At 34.3% G+C, this 20,401-nt stretch overlaps 3 protein-coding genes across 3 annotated transcripts in view; 1 reads left to right on the top strand and 2 right to left on the bottom strand.

The window, feature by feature from the left end:
- LOC145726559 (TWiK family of potassium channels protein 7) overlaps positions 1–20,401 on the top strand; it is a 160,273-nt gene that overhangs the window by 59,845 nt on the left and 80,027 nt on the right. The gene's annotated exons all lie outside the window — the stretch shown is intronic.
- Positions 170–5,145, bottom strand: LOC145726642 (glucose dehydrogenase [FAD, quinone]-like). Its single transcript, XM_081975828.1, has 7 exons — positions 4,914–5,145; positions 4,641–4,859; positions 4,335–4,596; positions 1,297–1,864; positions 1,017–1,243; positions 757–968; positions 170–425 (listed from the first exon to the last, which is right to left on the bottom strand). The coding sequence occupies exons 1-7, from the start codon at positions 5,128–5,130 to the stop codon at positions 235–237; spliced, it is 1,896 nt and encodes a 631-aa protein (XP_081831954.1). The 5' UTR covers positions 5,131–5,145; the 3' UTR covers positions 170–234.
- The window catches only part of LOC145726560 (uncharacterized), a 76,137-nt gene continuing 67,104 nt past the window's right edge, over positions 11,369–20,401 (bottom strand). Inside the window, exons 2-4 of the mRNA XM_081975701.1 lie at positions 11,892–11,960; positions 11,622–11,837; positions 11,369–11,553 (exon numbers count right to left, since the gene is read on the bottom strand). Of these exons, the coding sequence (XP_081831827.1) occupies positions 11,438–11,553; positions 11,622–11,837; positions 11,892–11,946 (387 nt within the window). The 5' untranslated portion in view covers positions 11,947–11,960 and the 3' untranslated portion in view covers positions 11,369–11,437. The remainder of the gene's footprint in view (positions 11,554–11,621; positions 11,838–11,891; positions 11,961–20,401) is intronic.

Raw genomic sequence — 20,401 nt, 5'->3', positions numbered from 1 at the left:
TTTAACAATTAGTTCTCAAATATTCGCGTTCGTTTGACAATAATTATTGAACAAATAACATAACTCAGTTAATTTGACAGTTTTTGCTGCCAAAGTGATTTATGCAAATCCCACACATTCTTTTTGAGTTTTAAAATCCAATATGACGTTCAGAGTAGACAAAATGGCGTTTTCTAATTAAAAAATGTATTCTTACTAGCACAAATAACTAAAAAAGCAACAAACTCTATGCTATTATTTATAATCTTCTTTGATGTAGTCACTGACTCTTTCCCCTACCATCATGCATGCTCCGTTAGGGTGATTGGCAACAGCAAAAGGAAAAATACTGGCATCGGCCACCCTTAACCCTTTAATTCCATGCACCCTACATCGGGAATCCACCACTGCTCCCTTAAGAGGGTCAGCACCCATTGGATTGGTACCTAAGTTTAGTAAATGGTTTCAATTATTACTAGTCTGATCCAGAAATTGTAACTGATAATTCCTTATTGTATTAAATGTAGGGAATAGTTAATTAGATTGTAATCTGATAATTATGTACTTTGTTAGTTGAGAAAGCTGATAATACCCAAAATACAGTTTTAAGAACATCCAATTCAAGTAATTTTGCAAGTTTTCAGTCTGATAATTCTAGTAAAAAGTGGGATAATACACTGGTAGGCGTACAACGTACAACTAATCTGATAATTCCAAAAAATGTTACTTTTAAATACAGTTTTGAGTTTTTTTATAATAATAATCTGATAACTTTACCTTGAAAATGATTATCAGCTATTGTAGTGTGTTTAATATAGCACCTCCAGTACTCTTTCGACAAATATTGGTGATGACTGCACGCAGGTAAAGTTCTGTTGATAAATTGAGCATTTACACGTTTGAAAGGTTCTGTTTCAACCAGTTTAAGTGCCAGTTCTACTGCTTTGTGCAGATTGTCTAGATCCGAATTGTCCCGATCTGATAACTGCCTGTAGAAAAGTGATTAAGGTTGATTATAAGCTAGAAGTTTACAGTACCTTGGGTCAATCAAAGGGTACTCAAAAGGGTCGCTATTTTTGAGCCTTAACGTTCCTACAGATTTGGGGAAAAGCAGTATGGTCTGGATGGTAAAAGCCTTATTAGTACCGTCAGTACCATTCCAGATTGCGTTCCATGTTTCGTTGTTGTAGTTAAATGTTTTCCTGTAGCTTTCACTGGGGTCCAGATAGGTTAGTTCAAGTTCGATATCTGGATTTAAACTGGACTGAAATAATGGAACGTTATTAAGTTAAAGGAAAAATTTGGAAATGGTGGTACCTGATTTAAACTGGCAAAAATCAAAGCGTCACTCCCTGAATTTCCTAACAACCCGGTACCATTAAAGTACTCCTGGATTTTATCATTCAACCCTTTTTCCAGTTCTGGATCAGTGTAGTTTGTAGTAAAGTACAACCCGTACATTCCAGGTTGGTCTCTAAAAGTACTGCCCACCTCCAGGTTATGCACCATCTTTACCCCAACTTTTTTAAGGTGACTTTCAGGTCCAATACCACTATGCAACAGAATGTGACTGGAACCAATAGTACCAGCAGACAGTATCACTTCTTTCGCCACCCGGGCTTCGTACACTCGTCCATCTCTAGTAAACTGTACCCCCGAAGCTGTCAAATTGTTGACAAGTACTTTAGTGACGTAACTGTGGGTGGACACGTGTAAATTGCACCGCTTCAGGATTGGTGCGATGTAGGCGCGGCCTGCGTCCCAACGTTGCGCCGATTTGACAACAGCTTGAACTGGGGACACGCCCAACGGTGAGATGGCGTTGTAGTCGGTTTTGTTGAAGCCTAACTCGATGGCGGCTTGTACGAACACGTCTGTCAAATGTCTGTCAAAAACTTGTAACATTAAAATTTGATTTTGAAAAGTGACGTTTGACATAGTTTACTACTGTTTTTCCAATAAGTTTCAATTTGACAACATTGTCAAAGTTTGATTTTAAATGTTCGAAAATGGACAGTTTTGACCTCACAGACGAACCTCAATTAACGCCAGTATACAAAGTAGACATAAAATTGTTAGTGGGTCGCTATTTTTGGTCACCCTGTATGCAATTTTTAAGGAAGAATTTTTTTCTCAACACCACTGTAAAGAGCAGTTTATAACGGTTATTTTGAGTGGCTGAACCACCCTAAACCGCTGAAAATAACCGAGATACAGGGTGTGCAAATTTTGGACCAATTTTTTGTAAAAAGTGCATTACAGTAATTTTTGGCAAAAATTTCCAAAACGGTTAGAGTTACAAGAAAACTGAAAGAGACCAAAAATGTTCCTAACAAACTACTTAACCAAACTAAGTAATGGACGAACCTCAATTAACTTGCCAGTATACAGGGTGGACATAAAATTGTTAGTGGGCCGCTATTTTTGGTCACCCTGTATGCAATTTTCAAGGAAGAATTTTTTTCTCAACACCACTGTAAAGAGCAGTTTATAACGGTTATTTTGAGTGGCTGAAATACCCTAAGCCCCTGAAAATAACCAAGATACAGGGTGTGCAAGTTTCGGACCACTTTTTTGTGAAAAGTGCATTACAGTAATTTTTGGCAAAAATTTCCAAAACGGTTAAAGTTACAAGGAAACTGAAGGAGACCAAAAATGTTCCTAACAAACTACTGAATCAAACTAAGTAACGAACGAAGCTCAATTAACTTGCCAGTATACAGGGTGGACATAAAATTGTTAGTGGGCCGCTATTTTTGGTCACCCTGTATGCAATTTTCAAGGAAGAATTTTTTTCTCAACACCACTGTAAAGAGCAGTTTATAACGGTTATTTTGAGTGGCTGAACCACCCTAAACCGCTGAAAATAACCGAGATACAGGGTGTGCAATTTTTGGACCAATTTTTTGTAAAAAGTGCATTACAGTAATTTTTGGCAGAAATCTCCAAAACGGTTAGAGTTACAAGAAAACTGAAAGAGACCAAAAATGTTCCTAACAAACTACTTAACCAAACTAAGTAATGGACGAACCTCAATTAACTTGCCAGTATACAGGGTGGACATAAAATTGTTAGTGGGCCGCTATTTTTGGTCACCCTGTATGCAATTTTCAAGGAAGAATTTTTTTCTCAACACCACTGTAAAGAGCAGTTTATAACGGTTATTTTGAGTGGCTGAAATACCCTAAGCCCCTGAAAATAACCAAGATACAGGGTGTGCAAGTTTCGGACCACTTTTTTGTGAAAAGTGCATTACAGTAATTTTTGGCAAAAATTTCCAAAACGGTTAAAGTTACAAGGAAACTGAAGGAGACCAAAAATGTTCCTAACAAACTACTGAATCAAACTAAGTAACGAACGAAGCTCAATTAACTTGCCAGTATACAGGGTGGACATAAAATTGTTAGTGGGCCGCTATTTTTGGTCACCCTGTATGCAATTTTCAAGGAAGAATTTTTTTCTCAACACCACTGTAAAGAGCAGTTTATAACGGTTATTTTGAGTGGCTGAACCACCCTAAACCGCTGAAAATAACCGAGATACAGGGTGTGCAATTTTTGGACCAATTTTTTGTAAAAAGTGCATTACAGTAATTTTTGGCAGAAATCTCCAAAACGGTTAGAGTTACAAGAAAACTGAAAGAGACCAAAAATGTTCCTAACAAACTACTGAACCAAACTAAGTAACGGACGAAGCTCAATTAACTTGCCAGTATACAGGGTGGACATAAAATTGTTAATGGGTCACTATTTTTGGTCACCCTGTATGGAATTTTCAAAGGAGAATTTTTTTCCCAACACCACTGTAAAGAGCAGTTCATAACGGTTATTTTGAGTGGCTGAACCACCCTAAACCCCTGAGAATAACCGAGATACAGGGTGTGCAAGTTTTGGACCAATTTTTTGTGAAAAGTGCATTACAGTAATTTTTGGCAGAAATCTCGAAAACGGTTAAAGTTAGAAGAAAACTGAAAGAGACCAAAAATGTTCCTAACAAACTACTGAACCAAACTAAGTAACGGACGAAGCTCGATTAACTTGCCAGTATACAGGGTGGACATAAAATTGTTAGTGGGTCACTATTTTTGGTCACCCTGTATGCAATTTTTAAGGTAGAATTTGTTGCTTAACACCACTGTAAAGAGCAGTTCATAACGGCTATTTTCAGTGGCTGAACCACCTTAAACCCCTGAAAATAACCAAGATACAGGGTGTGCAAGTTTCGGACCAATTTTTGGTAAATATCCCGAAAATAGTTAGAGTTACAAGAAAACTAAATGAAACTGAAAATGTTCCTAACGATCTACTCAACCGAACCATGTAACGTTCTTTCTTTTTTTTTTAGCACTTTCATACCTGTTTGTGGTAAAATATCCTACATTGACTGGTCCCTTAAATCCATGATATTCTGGCTGAACAGCCTCATTTTCTTTTGCGTGAAACTTTTCCAATTTTTTAAAATAGGGCAGTACATCTTGGTAGGACCAGCCTGGATTACCCATGGCCGCCATTTTGTCGTAACTGGACGGGAAACCTCTGGAATAAACCAACCCGTTTAGGAGCGACGTTCCTCCAATCCCTTTCCCTCGGTTGTAAACGCACTTCCTGTCAAAATTCCCTAAATTTCAACTTGGCACCACTTGTCTTCTAGTTTGACAGTACCTAGACAAGTGTTATCCTGCGGTACCGTTTTGTAGAACCAATTGAAATCGTTCAAAAGCAACACATCTCCACACATAGCGGGGATTTTGATGAACTCATTGGCAAACCCTCCAACTTCAAGAAGGAGAACCGTTGAATTCTGGATTTCTGTCAGTCGATTTGCTATTACGGAACCTGCAGAACCGGAACCAACCACGATAAAATCAAACTGCCCAAAATCTGGAATAACAACCGGTCAAATGGTTTTGTCTAGTTAATTGATAATTAACTCACCGTGTACAAAATTAGTCAAAGGACGATACTGACCAGCATCTGAGGGTGGTGTAAAATTCGAAACTTGCGCTTCATATTTACTGATCAAGTCTTGGTAGTACTCCAAGTCACTTGTGGTGTTACTAACCTGTATACTTTGACAGGACCCTGCTAAAATCAGCAATATTAGTTGCAACATTGTTTTGTTCATGTTTGAAGAGTTTCTAGTAGTGGACATGGTATTTATCTACTCAATTTCCATCATTATCTAGTTATTTAAATTTACATTTTAATTTTCTAACGCTTCTGCTTTAATTACAACTTAAAATGATAGTTTTTTTTGTTACCCTGTATATGGAAAATCAATGTAACGTGTCTTGATTGTATAAACGTGTTTTTATTGCGCATTTTTGACTCAAGGGCAAAAAGTAATACGTTTAAAAACGTTTTGCTTGAAGAAACTTGATAAGAAATGTAATTCAATTAGGGAAAGTATGTTTGTTTGGTTTACTATGATAAAACTAAATTTTAGAATAAGCCTTTTGTGTAGTGTAGCACCGCCCTTAAATTAGACCCCGCCCACTTTCAAAATATTTTTACAAAGTTTTCTAAAATTGGTAGTAGTAGAGTTTTTTCTGTTGTAATTTCACTTTATTCATTTAGTTTATATTTCGTGTAAATATTGTCGTTTTGTGTCATTTTGACAACAGAATCATGTTTTTAAGGTCAAAATTTACCACACTAGTTGAACTAAACTACGCAGTCTCAGAAAAACTAATTTTAAAGTTAATTTTCGAGCGATTTTCCAAAATATTGTCCATACTCGCTTATCTGAAACATTCTGTATAAACAATCTGTAATTTTTGTGAAAAGTGCAGTTTTTGGCAGAAATCTCCAAAACGGTTACAAAAAAACTGAAAGAGACAAAAAATGTTCCTGTCCAACTACTGAACCAAACTACGTGACGAACGAACCTCAATTAACTTGCCAGTATAGAGGGTGGACATAAAATTGTTAGTGGGTCACTATTTTTGGTCACCCTGTATGCAATTTTCAAGGTAGAATTTTTTGCTTAACACCTCTGTAAAGAGCAGTTTATAACGGTTATTTTGAGTGGCTGAACCACCCTGAACTCCTGAAAATAACCGAGATACAAATGTGTGCAAATTTTGGACCAATTTTTTGTGAAAAGTGCAGAAAAACTCATTTTAAGGTTAATTTTTGAGCGATTTTCCAAAAAATCGTCTATAACTCGCTTATTTGAAACATTCTGTATAAACACGCTCTATAATAAAAGGAAGCTAATAAATGGGGCTATCACGTGACGTTGACCAGATCAGGCTAAGTTGTACCGTTTGGTCGCTAGAGGGCGTCAAAGTTGATTTTAGGTTTTCGTTGTTTTTCATAAATATCTCAGAAACGTCTCAAGTTAAAGGTCTGAAACTCTAGTCAATTTTCAAATTCAAAACGTTAAAAAGATACCAACCAATTTTTAACTGATGTCTGCTGACGATCTTGGTTAGGTTAGTCTGTAACAGATGGTTGCGCAGGATTTGGCAACGCTGCCAAAATTCGCCTGGTTAGACAATACAGTACAATTCCGCTTTTCAAAAGTTGTCAAAATTACAGTAAAAAGAATGATTGAGAACGTCAAAAAAGTAAGTCAAATTTTAAGAAATTATAATAATTGATGTTTTGAAACAGCTAAACTGGGCGATTAACATTAAAACTGTCAAAACTGTGATTGTTAACAAAAATGTCAATTTTGACTATGAGAATTCAAGAAATATACACTGTAACTTTGTTAATTGAAATAATCCTGACAGATCAAAATTAATAGAGTTAAAATGGAAACAATCACCCTGTGCACCACCTATAGTAGAAGGCGATATATCGGCCGATGCACGTCATTGACGTTTAACGCGCCTCGTTGCCAGATGTTTAGTTTTTTCATTAAAACACGCATTTTACATAAATTTTGTTTTTATTTACTTCTTATACATTCCAAAGTTGGGGCTTTCCTTTCACCTGCGAATAGGGCTTCAAAAAACAAGGTTCAAGGTTAAATAATTTTTTTTTGAAATGTGAACTATAACGAAGATACAGGGTATCAAAATTTTACTGAAAAAACGAAAATAATAAATAATTTTAACTTAATTTTAACTAACTGACAGGTTATTTCCGATCAACACACATTAACAATTTTTTTTTTAATTTTCTAACTTTTTTAGTTTTTGAGATATTTCAACTCGAAAATTGTGTCACTTTTTGTGAGTTTGCAGCGTTGTTGCTAAGTTTGAAGCCTTGTGAAGCTGTAATTTGCACTCCAATCTAGATTTTTTATATATCATTAGAAAGAGGATGAAAAATGTTACAAAATGTCGGTTAAGCGAATTTTCTAACTTTTTCAGTTTTTGAGAAATTTCAATTCAAAAATTGTGTCACTTTTTGTGAGTTTGCAACGTTGTTGCTAAGTTTGAAGCCTTGTGAAGCTGTAATTTGCACTCCAATCTAGATTTTTTATGTATCATTAGAAAGAGGATGAAAAATGTTACAAAATGTCGGTTAAGCGAATTTTCTAACTTTTTCAGTTTTTGAGAAATTTCAATTCAAAAATTGTGTCACTTTTTGTGAGTTTGCAACGTTGTTGCTAAGTTTGAAGCCTTGTGAAGCTGTAATTTGCACTCCAATCTAGATTTTTTATGTATCATTAGAAAGAGGATGAAAAATGTTACAAAATGTCGGTTAAGCGAATTTTCTAACTTTTTCAGTTTTTGAGAAATTTCAATTCAAAAATTGTGTCACTTTTTGTGAGTTTCCAACGTTGTTGCTAAGTTTGAAGCCTTGTGAAGCTGTAATTTGCACTCCAATCTAGATTTTTTTTATATCATTAGAAAGAGGATGAAAAATGTTACAAAATGTCGGTTAAGCGAATTTTCTAACTTTTTCAGTTTTTGAGAAATTTCAATTCAAAAATTGTGTCACTTTTTGTGAGTTTCCAACGTTGTTGCTAAGTTTGAAGCCTTGTGAAGCTGTAATTTGCACTCCAATCTAGATTTTTTATGTATCATTAGAAAGAGGATGAAAAATGTTACAAAATGTCGGTTAAGCGAATTTTCTAACTTTTTCAGTTTTTGAGAAATTTCAATTCAAAAATTGTGTCACTTTTTGTGAGTTTGCAACGTTGTTGCTAAGTTTGAAGTCTTGTGAAGCTGTAATTTGCACTCCAATCTAGATTTTTTATATATCATTACAAAGAGGATGAAAAATGTTACAAAATGTCGGTTAAGCGAATTTTCTAACTTTTTCAGTTTTTGAGAAATTTCAATTCAAAAATTGTGTAACTTTTTGTGAGTTTGCAACGTTGTTGCTAAGTTTGAAGCCTTGTGAAGCTCTAATTTGCACTCCAATCTAGATTTTTTATGTATCATTAGAAAGAGGATGAAAAATGTTACAAAATGTCGGTTAAGCGAATTATCTAACTTTTTCAGTTTTTGAGAAATTTCAATTCAAAAATTGTGTCACTTTTTGTGAGTTTGCAACGTTGTTGCTAAGTTTGAAGCCTTGTGAAGCTGTAATTTGCATTCCAATCTAGATTTTTTATATATCATTAGAAAGAGGATGAAAAATGTTACAAAATGTCGGTTAAGCGAATTTTCTAACTTTTTCAGTTTTTGAGAAATTTCAATTCAAAAATTGTGTCACTTTTTGTGAGTTTGCAACGTTGTTGCTAAGTTTGAAGCCTTGTGAAGCTGTAATTTGCACTCCAATCTAGATTTTTTATGTATCATTAGAAAGAGGATGAAAAATGTTACAAAATGTCGGTTAAGCGAATTTTCTAACTTTTTCAGTTTTTGAGAAATTTCAATTCAAAAATTGTGTCACTTTTTGTGAGTTTGCAACGTTGTTGCTAAGTTTGAAGCCTTGTGAAGCTGTAATTTGCACTCCAATCTAGATTTTTTATATATCATTAGAAAGAGGATGAAAAATGTTACAAAATGTCGGTTAAGCGAATTTTCTAACTTTTTCAGTTTTTGAGAAATTTTAATTCGAAAATTGTGTCACTTTTTGTGAGTTTGCAGCGTTGTTGCTAAGTTTGAAACCTTGTGAAGCTGTAATTTGCATTCCAATCTAGATTTTTTTTATATCATTAGAAAGAGGATGAAAAATGTTATAAAATGTCGATAGTAAACACCCTGTATCTTCGTTATTGTTCATATTTCAAAAAAGCTTCAAACGAAAAAAAAAACTGTTTTTTGAAGCCCTATTCGCAGGTGAAAGGAAAGCCCCAACTTTGGAATCACCCTGTTTAAAAGTTGACGCAGTTTTTTAACAGAGAATTTTGAATAACAATATTAGTTAATATTAAGTTTTTTTTTGTCTCTCTCTGTAAGCAGTTTTTAGTCAAGTCATCAACAACAAAAACAAGAACAATAAACGGTCAACTAGCAATCTGGCAACAACGCACACAACTCGATAAACGTCGAGATCGAGAAGGTCACGTTTGTGTCAGAATTGCATTCATTTAATAAGCGCGTGTTAGAAAGAGAGCGCTACAGATTGCGACTAATCGCTAAGCAATACGAATGCATTTTCAAAACGTCAAACTCACTGATGACGTTCATCGCTCCCATTAGTGCCCTGGACCATAGATGTTTTGCGTTAATTATTAAGCTCCGCCCCTTTACAGTCACGCCCCTTTACAGTCACACCCCTTTCTAATATTTGAATCATTCAGCATTCCCAACTTCTATAAAAACTTTTAAAAACTTGTTCGTACGCGGTTGTTGTGCGAAATTTTCGTGGAGGGAGCGACGAACCTCAAAAATGATATCTCCATCCGCGCCGCCACCTCACTTTAAAATTCCACTCGTACAACCAACCCAAAAATAAAACAAATTGAAAGTCGTAATGAGATTACGACGATATGAATTTCAACGGCGCCGTCGGAAAATCCGAGCGAAATCGTTTTCCGTGTATGGCGCGGAAAGGTTCGAAGCGGAAAAATCGACGCCCGTCGGAAAAATGATGTGGAAATTCGTTTTACATATCCCCCCTTCTCTCCCACCTTTTCCCTGTGTCAATAAATCCCTCATTTGCCTTTTATTACCCTCCTCTTTTTCTCCATCCCCAATTTAGCTTTAAGTGCATAGCAACTAGTGGTATTTGGATTGTCACGTAAAGGCGGAGCTTGTGAGATGGGCGTGTTAAAATTATGTAAGAGGGGCGTGTCTAGAGATGGAAGAAGACTCAAATCTAACTAAACTTAACTTGACCTGGAATAGTCAAAAATCACACTCTATTTTTTGTAGAAATCAGTTTGATTGACTTGATTTTGTTATAAACGTAAGGGCGTGGCTTATGAAAGTAACTGAATGGAGGCGTGTCCCAGAAGTGGGCGGAATTATTATTTATTGACTTATATCGTTTCTTAAAATCTGTTTAGGGGGCGTGGACTACTTTGAACGATAGGGATGGGTTCTAAAATGGGTGGAGCTAAAAATTGCTATTTTAAAAATACAAAATAACCCAGTCAAATTATTGATTTAATATTCTCATTTGATTCCAAAATTTTCTTTATTTTTACGTTAGATTTTTGGGTTTTGACTTCTCTAAGTATTATTTCAAGAAAAATTTACGTCAATCCTGTACTTTAGAGAAAACTAATTTCTCAAGTTACTAATCGGTCAATAATAATATGTTTATCATGTTAGTAGTGGAAAAAATAGGTTAAACTTGTGTTTAAATCAGAAAACATCCAGGAAAACGAATGATATTGATTTAATGTCGATCAAATCAATATTATTTGATTAATGTCACTGAAATAATACTGAATTATTTGCAAAACATACTCTAAATTATTAAAATCGTTAATAAAATTTTAGAATGTCTCTTTTGTTTCTTTGTAAATTATTTAACAGCTACAGGCGGTCAAATTGTAAAACTAAGATCAAAAACACATAAAGTGGAATTATAAGTATTTTTTAATTGATAAATCTCAATTTGAATTTTTTCCACAAACGTCAGAAAATTAAGATACATTTGACAACTTTGTCTTTTAATATTTATTTATTTTCAAGATTTTCAGATTTGGAAAAAAAAGTTGTCATTTTTTGGTTTTCAAATGGATGACAAATAGCAAAATAACATTCATGGAAAAAGTTGTACTTTTGCAGTTGTAGGAGCCCGGTTTAGCTTACTTTCAATATTTTGACAATACATAATTTCAACTTTCTAAAAACAAGTGATCGAAAATTGATATATTGACACGATTGCCAGCATTGTGGCTTTTGCACTTCAAAAATCACAATGTTTTAATGACGTTTGAGTAGTTTTCTATTGTAAGTTTGACAACACCGCACTAAATAGTCAAGTCATATCATTATACCAAATTTAATCTTTTTCAATTGAGTTATTGTTATTACATTTTTTATTGGAACTATCTCATAAACGTACTTAAAAACAAATAAAAAAACTTTATATACATAATTGTTTATAATGCAAAAAAAATTCAATAGTAGAATACAAACTTATATTTTTTGTTTTTACCATCTAAAACCTCCATCGCAGACAGTGCAACCAAACACTGGGGTAGAATGCCCACATTTAGCAATGGGGGGGTTAGGGGAATACGGTGGAGGGGCTGGTGATACATTTTGACCTAAAATAACCACACATTAATATAAAAAAAACTGCTTCACTTTAAAAAGTAAATACCAAAACACTAACCAAATTTTAAAGCATAATAATCAGGTACCACCGTTCCAGGACCTGGGGGCGGGGGTACGTAAGCCGGGGGCGGTGCATTTTTCTCGTGGTAGTGATGATGATAATGATGCACGACTTTCTTCTTTTCCACGGTTTTAACCTGAACCGGAGCTGGTTTCTGATGTATCACAGTTACCGTTTTGGTGCAACACGCAGCAGGCGGTGGCGGTTTCCACCCTTACAAAAAATTAAATTACCTGAGAAACCACCCTTAATTTATTAGACACTTACCAGGCCTACGATGGTGGCAATGAACATGAGGAGCACAACAACATGGATGATACATGTTTAGTAACACTTTTGCACTCAGTTACCAAATGATTATTATTAAATGGAATGTGAACGGTTTGTGATAACGCTTATCAAACAAAGCCATATCTAAATATTATTTATAGATTATCTTGATTACCTGGTTTTTACCTAATATTGTTATTAAAGTTAGACAAAGAGGATTAATAAGTTCATGTGGATCAAAACATGTTACATTCAGTTTTCTTGTGTTGAACGCCTCGTCTGCCAAAATAAGATAAGGGAAACGTGTCAACTTGACTTGGCGTAATCGTCTCAAGTCAAATAGGATATATTCTAATCTGGACCGGGAACGTTTGCCAGGGTCGATAAGGAGTTTTCGTCTTGTTCCATACTCGATAGAGTGCGTAAACAATAAAATTACACTTAATTGGGCAACAATCGGTTAAATAAGATTAATTTTGTCATAAAATTCAAGTAAAACGAGCTGCAATAAGTAATCAGACATGTTTGAATAGCACCCACTTTTTTGTGTGTATGATTGGTTAATGAAAATGTATGAATTTCTTCGAACGTACAGTGTTGCCAAGTCAAAATATTTAATGACGGTAGAATAATCAGTCAAAAAACGGTAGGTAGATCAAAACAAATTCGTTCATTTTACATTGTTTTACAGGGTGTCTTTTGATAGTTTTAATCATTGATACTTGCTATAAATATAAAAAAACGTACTTCAAAAATACAGATATTTAATTTTTTTTGACATTAATGACAGATATCACGTGGTTAGCTAAGCAGTCACGTGACCATTGTCAAAATCATAAATCTCAAAAACATCTTTATATCGAATACTGCAAGAAAACTGTTCTAAGTCCTGCATTTTCGCAACTTTTGAGCACAGTTTAACAGTTTTGACGTTAGTGGCAGTTGTCACGTGATTGTAGAACACTATTTAGCTAGACGGTCACGTGACAATTGTCAAAATAATTGTTATACATCTCAAAAACACGTTTTATATCAAATACTACAAGACAACGATTCTAAACCCTGATTTTTGAAACTTTAAAGCATAGTTTGATGGTTTTGACGTTACTGACAGTAGTCACGTGACTGTAAAACACTATTTAGCTAGACGGTCACGTGACAATTGTCAAAATAATTGTTATACATCTCAAAAACACGTTTTATATCAAATACTACAAGACAACGATTCTAAACCCGGATTTTTACAACTTTAAAGCATAGTTTGATGGTTTTGACGTTACTGACAGTAGTCACGTGACTGTAAAACACTATTTAGCTAGACGGTTACATGACAATTGTCAAAATAACAGTAAAAAATCTCAAAAACTCGTTTTATATCAAATACAGCCAGAAAATTTTTCTAAACCCTGATTTTTTGCAACTTTAGAGCATAGTTTGACAGTTTTGACGTTAGTGGCAGTTGTCACGTGATTTTAGAACACTATTTAGCTTGACAATCGTCAAAATAACTGTCATAAATCTCAAAAACACGTTTTATATCAAATACTACACGAAAACGTTTCTGAACCCTGATTTTAGTGGCTTTTGAACACAGTTTGACATTAATGGCAGTTGTCATGTGATTGTAGAACACTATTTAGCTAGACGGTCACGTGACAATTGTCAAAATAATTGTTATACATCTCAAAAACACGTTTTATATCAAATACTACAAGACAACGATTCTAAACCCTGATTTTTGAAACTTTAAAGCATAGTTTGATGGTTTTGACATTACTGACAGTAGTCACGTGATTGTAAAACACTATTTAGCTAGACGGTTACATGACAATTGTCAAAATAACAGTAAAAAATCTCAAAAACTCGTTTTATATCAAATACAGCCAGAAAATGTTTCTAAACCCTGATTTTTGCAACTTTAGAGCATAGTTTGACAGTTTTGACGTTAGTGGCAGTTGTCACGTGACTTTAGAACACTATTTAGCTTGACAATCGTCAAAATAACTGTCAAAAATCTCAAAAACACGTTTTATATCAAATACTACACGAAAACGTTTCTAAACCCTGATGTTTGAAGCTTTAAAGCATAGTTTGATGGTTTTGACGTTACTGACTGTAGTCACGTAATTGTAAAACACTATTTAGCTAGACGGTAACATGACAATTGTCAAAATAACAGTAAAAAAGCTTAAAAACTCCTTTTATATCAAATACAGCCAGAAAATTTTTCTAAACCCTTATTTTTGCAACTTTAGAGCATAGTTTGACAGTTTTGACGTTAGTGGCAGTTGTCACGTGATTGTAGAACACTATTCAGCTAGACGGTCACGTGACAATTGTCAAAATAACTGTCATAAATCTCAAAACTCGTTTTATATCAAATACTACAAGAAAATCTTTCTAAACCCTGTGATTTGTTTTGGAAAATTGTACAAAAATGTATTTGACATTTAGTTTTTCTGCGTGGATTACTGGAAAATCGCCTCCATTTTGGTACTATTCAATTAAAACTTAGTACAGTAAATTTTGACCTTCGAAATATGATTCTGCTGTCAAAATGACACAAAACAAAAATAACTGTATTTTTTATATTACGAATACAACTACACAAATTAAACACTAAATCAATAAATTCAAATGACAGCAGGAAAAAATTGGAGAAAACTGTCAACCAACGTCAAAAAATCAAAATTGATAATTTTTATTTGAGTCGCGCACGGAGTAGTGAGTCATTTGACAGTTTGTCACGTGACACCAGTTCGTTCTTTAAATATATCGATCAGATGATACATTGTCAAATTACGGAGGCTTGCGCCAGCTGAAAACCAGAACAAACATTCACGAATTTAAAAATTACATCAACTTTCCATCTCGCTCAGTTCACATGTAATAGAAGATGAACGACATTTATTACGTCACTGCCACTAACCCTGGAACGGACTTTATAGGATAATTGTTAGGTTATCAAGGAATTGGGTAGGAATATTGGTGGATTTAAGGTTAAGCGTATTCTTATCAGCTATCCAAATCCAATTATTCAAATATGTAAAAATGCCCATTTTCAAAAAAAGTGGATACTTCAAAAAAATACTCTAGTATAATGAAATATTTATTAAGAATTAAAGAAAAAGATGTAAAAAAGTTGTCAAAAGTACTTAAAAAACAACGAGAAATCAATTTTTAGTAAACATTTGTTTTGCTAAAGTACTAAACTTTTCCTGTCTTCTTCAAGGAGTTTCAGGGCAATTAAATGAGTACTTTTTCTAATCTTGACTTTCCTGTGACCTGACGTAAAATACATACATGATCTTTTAAAGAGATAAACGCAGAGGAAACGTGACGTCACCTGACAGTCACTGTCAAATTACGTCACCTTTACTTATTATGTGCATGTATACAGGTATGGTAAATCCAAAACCGACCATAGGAAAACCGTGTAACTGACAAAGAAACGTAGATAATTGCATGCGTGCGACAAAGACAGAAAACGAAAAAAATACCAAGTAGGCCATATTTTCAGTGCGCTGTTGCCAAAATCCAGTTTTGTCGACAGTAATGAATACTTGGCGTTTGGCAACAGCGCGCTGAATGTATGGCCTACTTGATATTTTTTTCGTTTTCTGTCTTAGTCCCGCGCATGCAATAATGTACGTTTCTCTGTCCGTTACACGGTTTTCCTATGGTCGGTTTTGGATTTACCACACCTGTAGAAAATCGTCCTTATATGAAAAATTTAATTACAAAAAGAATAAAACTCTGGATTATTAATATAAATAGGTGGGGATGAAGTTGAAATTCTCCATAAACGCGAGTCGTAAATAAAAGAAAACCGGAGAATAAAAGGGATTAATATTATCTTAGTCCTCGTTTTCGGTAGAGTCATCATCAGATAAGCTTGCACGAATCCAAAGAACTACCGGATCCAGTCGGGGGGGGATTTTAATAAGCTCGTCTCCAGGTAATTTTTTTTATTCCTTTTGTAGATAATCGGGTAACGATCAACGCTTTGAATGCGACCTACAAAGGAATCGTTGTCAAACGCAAACTGCCAAGGTTTTTTTACCGTTTTGCCGGTGTTTCGTTTCTGGAAATGTTAATAAAACCTTCTGAAACGTTGATGAATGGACTGGATGTCCAATATATCAGCCGCAGGAACAGCGCCAATCAATTTCAACTGATTAAAGGACCTCGTAACGGTCCGTTGCATTATAATTGAACTCCTCCGGGCTATCGGACTCAAATTGCTTGTATTACGTCTGACTTGGGATAGAAAAATTAACAGACAAATCAAGAGGTACTCTTCTCAAATTGCTTACAATTTTATGTTCGTCACCCTGTATATTATTACTGAATTTTTTTTTATAAAAATTATTTTTTTAGAATTTCTGAAGCTTATTATTCCAATAAGTTTCATATTTCAATTAGTAATGTCACATGTCGTAAGTAATATACAACCGTTGACTTATCATGAGTTTACTGTTTTGAACTGTTGTCGCTTTTGGACTTTAAACCAAATCTTCACTAGGATTTAAAAACAACTTATCTGTATCTATGAATTTTGCCAAATTTTCGGTAACTTAATCTGTCCGGTAGATAACGTGAAATAAATTTTTTAAATGCAACCTTTCCTGATTTGGTTTTAGGGTTTGTTTTATTGAATAAACACTGTTTTTGAGCATATTTTGTTTGCTACTATACAAAGTGATTAAAAAATAGATTTGGAGAGCCACAAGCTGACATTAAATCATCCTGTAACTGTCAAAATAACCGAGTTAAAGAGTAAACTGACTATAATTTAAGTATTGATCAAGTAGTACTTAACATAACAAATTACAAATCAAAATTAACTAAAAAACGTAGTTGATTCAGATATGAAAATTTACAAATCTTTATTTTGCTACTAGAAATGTTTCAAAATTCAAAGACAAAATTGCCTGTAAAACCTACTTGGAATGAGAAAATTAAAGTTTTAAGCACATTTTTGAAATCCTTATTAAATTTCCTATCCAATAGCAGGAAAAAACACTACAAAAATTTGGTACAGTCAGATAGAAACGCGAGATCAAAATTTGAACTGCCAGAAACACAGTTTGAAAGGACAGTCAGGGACAAAATTGCCTGGAAAACCCACTTGGAGTGAGAAAGTGACTGTTTTAAGCACATTTTTGGAATCCTCATTAAATTTTCCATTCAATAACCTCAAAAAACACTACGAAGTTTAGTACAGTCAGTGAGAAAAGCGGTATCAAAATTTCAACTGCCAGAAACACAGTTTGAAAAGACAGTCAGTGACAAAATCGACTGTAAAACCCACTTGGAGTAAGAAAATGACTGTTTTAAGCACATTTTTGGAATCCTTATTAAATTTCCTATCCAACATCATGAAAAAAACATTACAAAATTTGTTACAGTCAGAGAGAAAAGCGGTATCAAAGTTTGAACCGACAGAAACACCGTTTGAAAGGACAGTCAGGGACAAAATCGCCTGGAAATCCTACTTGGAATGAGAAAGTGACTGTTTTAAGCACATTTTTGGAATCCTCATTAAATTTCCTATTCAATAACCTCAAAAAACACTACAAAGTTTAGTACAGTCAGTGAGAAAAGCGGTATCAAAATTTCAACTGCCAGAAACACAGTTTGAAAGGACAGTCAGGGACAAAATCGCCTGGAAAACCTACTTGGAGTAAGAAAATGACTGTTTTAAGCACATTTTTGGAATCCTTATTAAAATTCCTATTCAATAACCTCAAAAAACACTACGAAGTTTAGTACAGTCAGTGAGAAAAGCGGTATCAAAATTTCAACTGCCAGAAACACAGTTTGAAAGGACAGTCAGTGACAAAATCGACTGTAAAACCCACTTGGAGTCAGAAAATGACTGTTTTAAGCACATTTTTGGAATCCTTATTAAATTTCCTATCCAATAGGAGGAAAAAACACTACAAAATTTGGTACAGTCAGAGAGAAACGCGGGGTCAAAATTTGAACTGACAGAAACACAGTTTGAAAGGACAGTCAGGTACAAAATCGCCTGGAAAACCCACTTGGAGTAAGAAAATGACTGTTTTAAGCACATTTTTGGAATCCTTATTAAAATTCCTATCCAACAGCATGAAGAAACATTACAAAATTTGTTACAGTCAGAGAGAAAAGCGGTATCAAAGTTTGAACTGACAGAAACACAGTTTGAAAGGACAGTCAGGGACAAAATCGCCTGGAAAACCCACTTGAAGTGAGAAATTGACTGTTTTAAGCACATTTTTGGAATCCTCATTAAATTTCCTATTCAATAACCTCAAAAAACACTACGAAGTTTAGTACAGTCAGTGAGAAAAGCGGTATCAAAATTGGAGTTGGTATGTTGCCCATGAAGTTTGACCGTCGTATGTGGGAGGCTTGATCTTGTTGAGCCCGTTTCCGGTGATCATTGTAGAGCTGGCTCCTCTGCTGTCAATTTTCCGCTCTAAGTCGCGTAGCTTTATCTCTACATCATACTCTAACTAAAAATTTGGCTATTTTAAAACATGAAATTGTTCACAGCTTAATAAATTGGATTATTGACAGTTGTGACGTTTGATTGACAAAAGGGTGAACCGTGCCGTCATAATATACGGGGTGTGGCTTTTGCAAAAATTGAAGCAAATTTCAGTTGACTGAACTTTAACGTCTGGAAAATTAAATAACGAGAGAGGCAGAAATGAGCAATAAAAATCCTGGTGCATTCGACCTTTATTATATGGAATCGTAACAAGAACAAAAATCCCTTTTTACGTCTTACCGGGCAAGAAATTCAAATTAAATTGCGCGAAACCCCGCGATGGAATATTTTATTTTTTGAGAGTTTAATCTCGGTCGTAAAATATATAAGCTTTGTATAAGCAAGGCTTGAAACTTGCAAAAGATATTACGCTTTCAGATTCAATTCAGCAGGAACTGCACAAAGGGACCACGTGGACACTTTTTCCCACAGGACCGGATCGAATTCGGTCCGGTGAAATTTTAATGGCGTCCCTTAAAACCCGCCCATGTACACGCCGAGTAATTTGCATAGCAAAGTATGATATCACCTTGGAGTATTGTTAATGTTAACGTTTATTTAGCGTTAATTTAGCTAAGCCCTTAAGGCCTGCCGCCATTGTCGTTTCACCCAGATTATTACACTTCGCGTTTAATTAGCGGGACGTGAATTTATTAATTTTCACGTCCCGATCCTTGGACATTAATCATTTTGGCCCTTTTGGAAATGACAAAGTCGTCATTCAATTTTTTTTTCGTAAAAATCCATCAGTGATTCTCAAAATTAGTTTTAGACGTTTTACAAATCATTTTGACTGGCAAGAAGACGACATTTTTCTACTCCTACAGGGATATTGGTTCATTCCTTAATAATACAGAATCCTAGACTTTCCGCGACTGTGCGATATGAAATAGACCAATCACAGGCAATCTTCAGCGTGCAAAATGAAATAGACCAATTACAGCTAATCTTGAACCTAAACAAAATAATTCTTCTGATTCTCATCCTCGCTGACAGTTGGCATCAAAACATTGAATTAAAGAATAAAAACATATACTTTGTCTCTTAATGTTGTTGTTTTGTTGTTATTCTAAATTTTTAAATTTTCAATAAAAAAATCTACAAATATGGTTAATAGTGGAAAAAATGCTGTATTATCCACGGTTTAGACAGATTTTATTGACCTTATATTGTCTTAAAAGTTGAAGCTTTTGTCTAAACCTTGATTAATAATATATTATTGTTTTACAGTTTTAGGATAAGGATTAATCTTCTGGGACTAAAATTTACAAAATTGCACTTTTAACAAAAATCTTATTTCGTTCTAAATCTCCCAAAGTTTGAATTGCTGTATTTTTATTCAAACGTCAATCAAAAAAGCACTAAAATCGTGAAAAAAAGGGCTTAAAAAGCGAAATTATTTCCTCAAAAAAAGCATGAAAATCTGTAAGAAAGCTTTTAAAAAGCACAAAACTCTTTCAGAGATGCAAGTTTTTTATTTTTTTTTTGAATTCAAGTTCTAGAAATTTTTTGAAGCTTTCAAACTGCTTTAGAAGCATCAGGAAGATTTTAGACTGTTTTGAACTACTTAAAGAGCATTTGGAAAGTTTTTGGACAGTTTAAAAAGCATATTGAAGGTTTTAAAATGCTTTAGAGGCATTTGAAAATTCTTAGACGGTTCTTGAAATTTTTTGAAAGTTTCTAGACTGTTTTAATATTTTTTGGGAGCTTCTAGACTAGTTGAAGAACATTTGGAATCTTTTAGCCGACTGTTTTAGACGCATTTTGGAGTTTTTGTACTGTTTTGAAATCTTTTTAGACTACTTTAGGAGCATTGAAGGTTCTGGACTGCTTGTAAGACATTTGAAACTTTATAGAAGGTTCTAGAAACTTTTGGAAACTTTTCTAAAAGCATACGGAAAGTTTTAGACTGTCTTGAAATGTTTTGAGAGCTTCTAGACTATTCTAAACGCTTATGGAAGATTTT

Source organism: Ips typographus, linkage group LG3 (assembly GCF_016097725.1).
Source record: "Ips typographus isolate SLU linkage group LG3, UJ_Ityp_2.0, whole genome shotgun sequence".
Classification (NCBI taxonomy): Eukaryota; Metazoa; Arthropoda; class Insecta; order Coleoptera; family Curculionidae; genus Ips; species Ips typographus.
This window is presented reverse-complemented; position numbering and strand designations above follow the sequence as displayed.

Excerpts from the sequence above, each read along its gene's own strand:
- LOC145726642 (XM_081975828.1), bottom strand. The coding sequence starts at position 5,130 with ATGTCCACTACTAGAAACTCTTCAAACATGAACAAAACAATGTTGCAA. Across the intron at positions 4,860-4,913 it reads TTTGACTAATTTTGTACACG|ATTTTGGGCAGTTTGATTTT; the intron begins GTGAGTTAATTA and ends TTGTTATTCCAG. Across the intron at positions 1,244-1,296 it reads TTTTTGCCAGTTTAAATCAG|TCCAGTTTAAATCCAGATAT; the intron begins GTACCACCATTT and ends CCATTATTTCAG.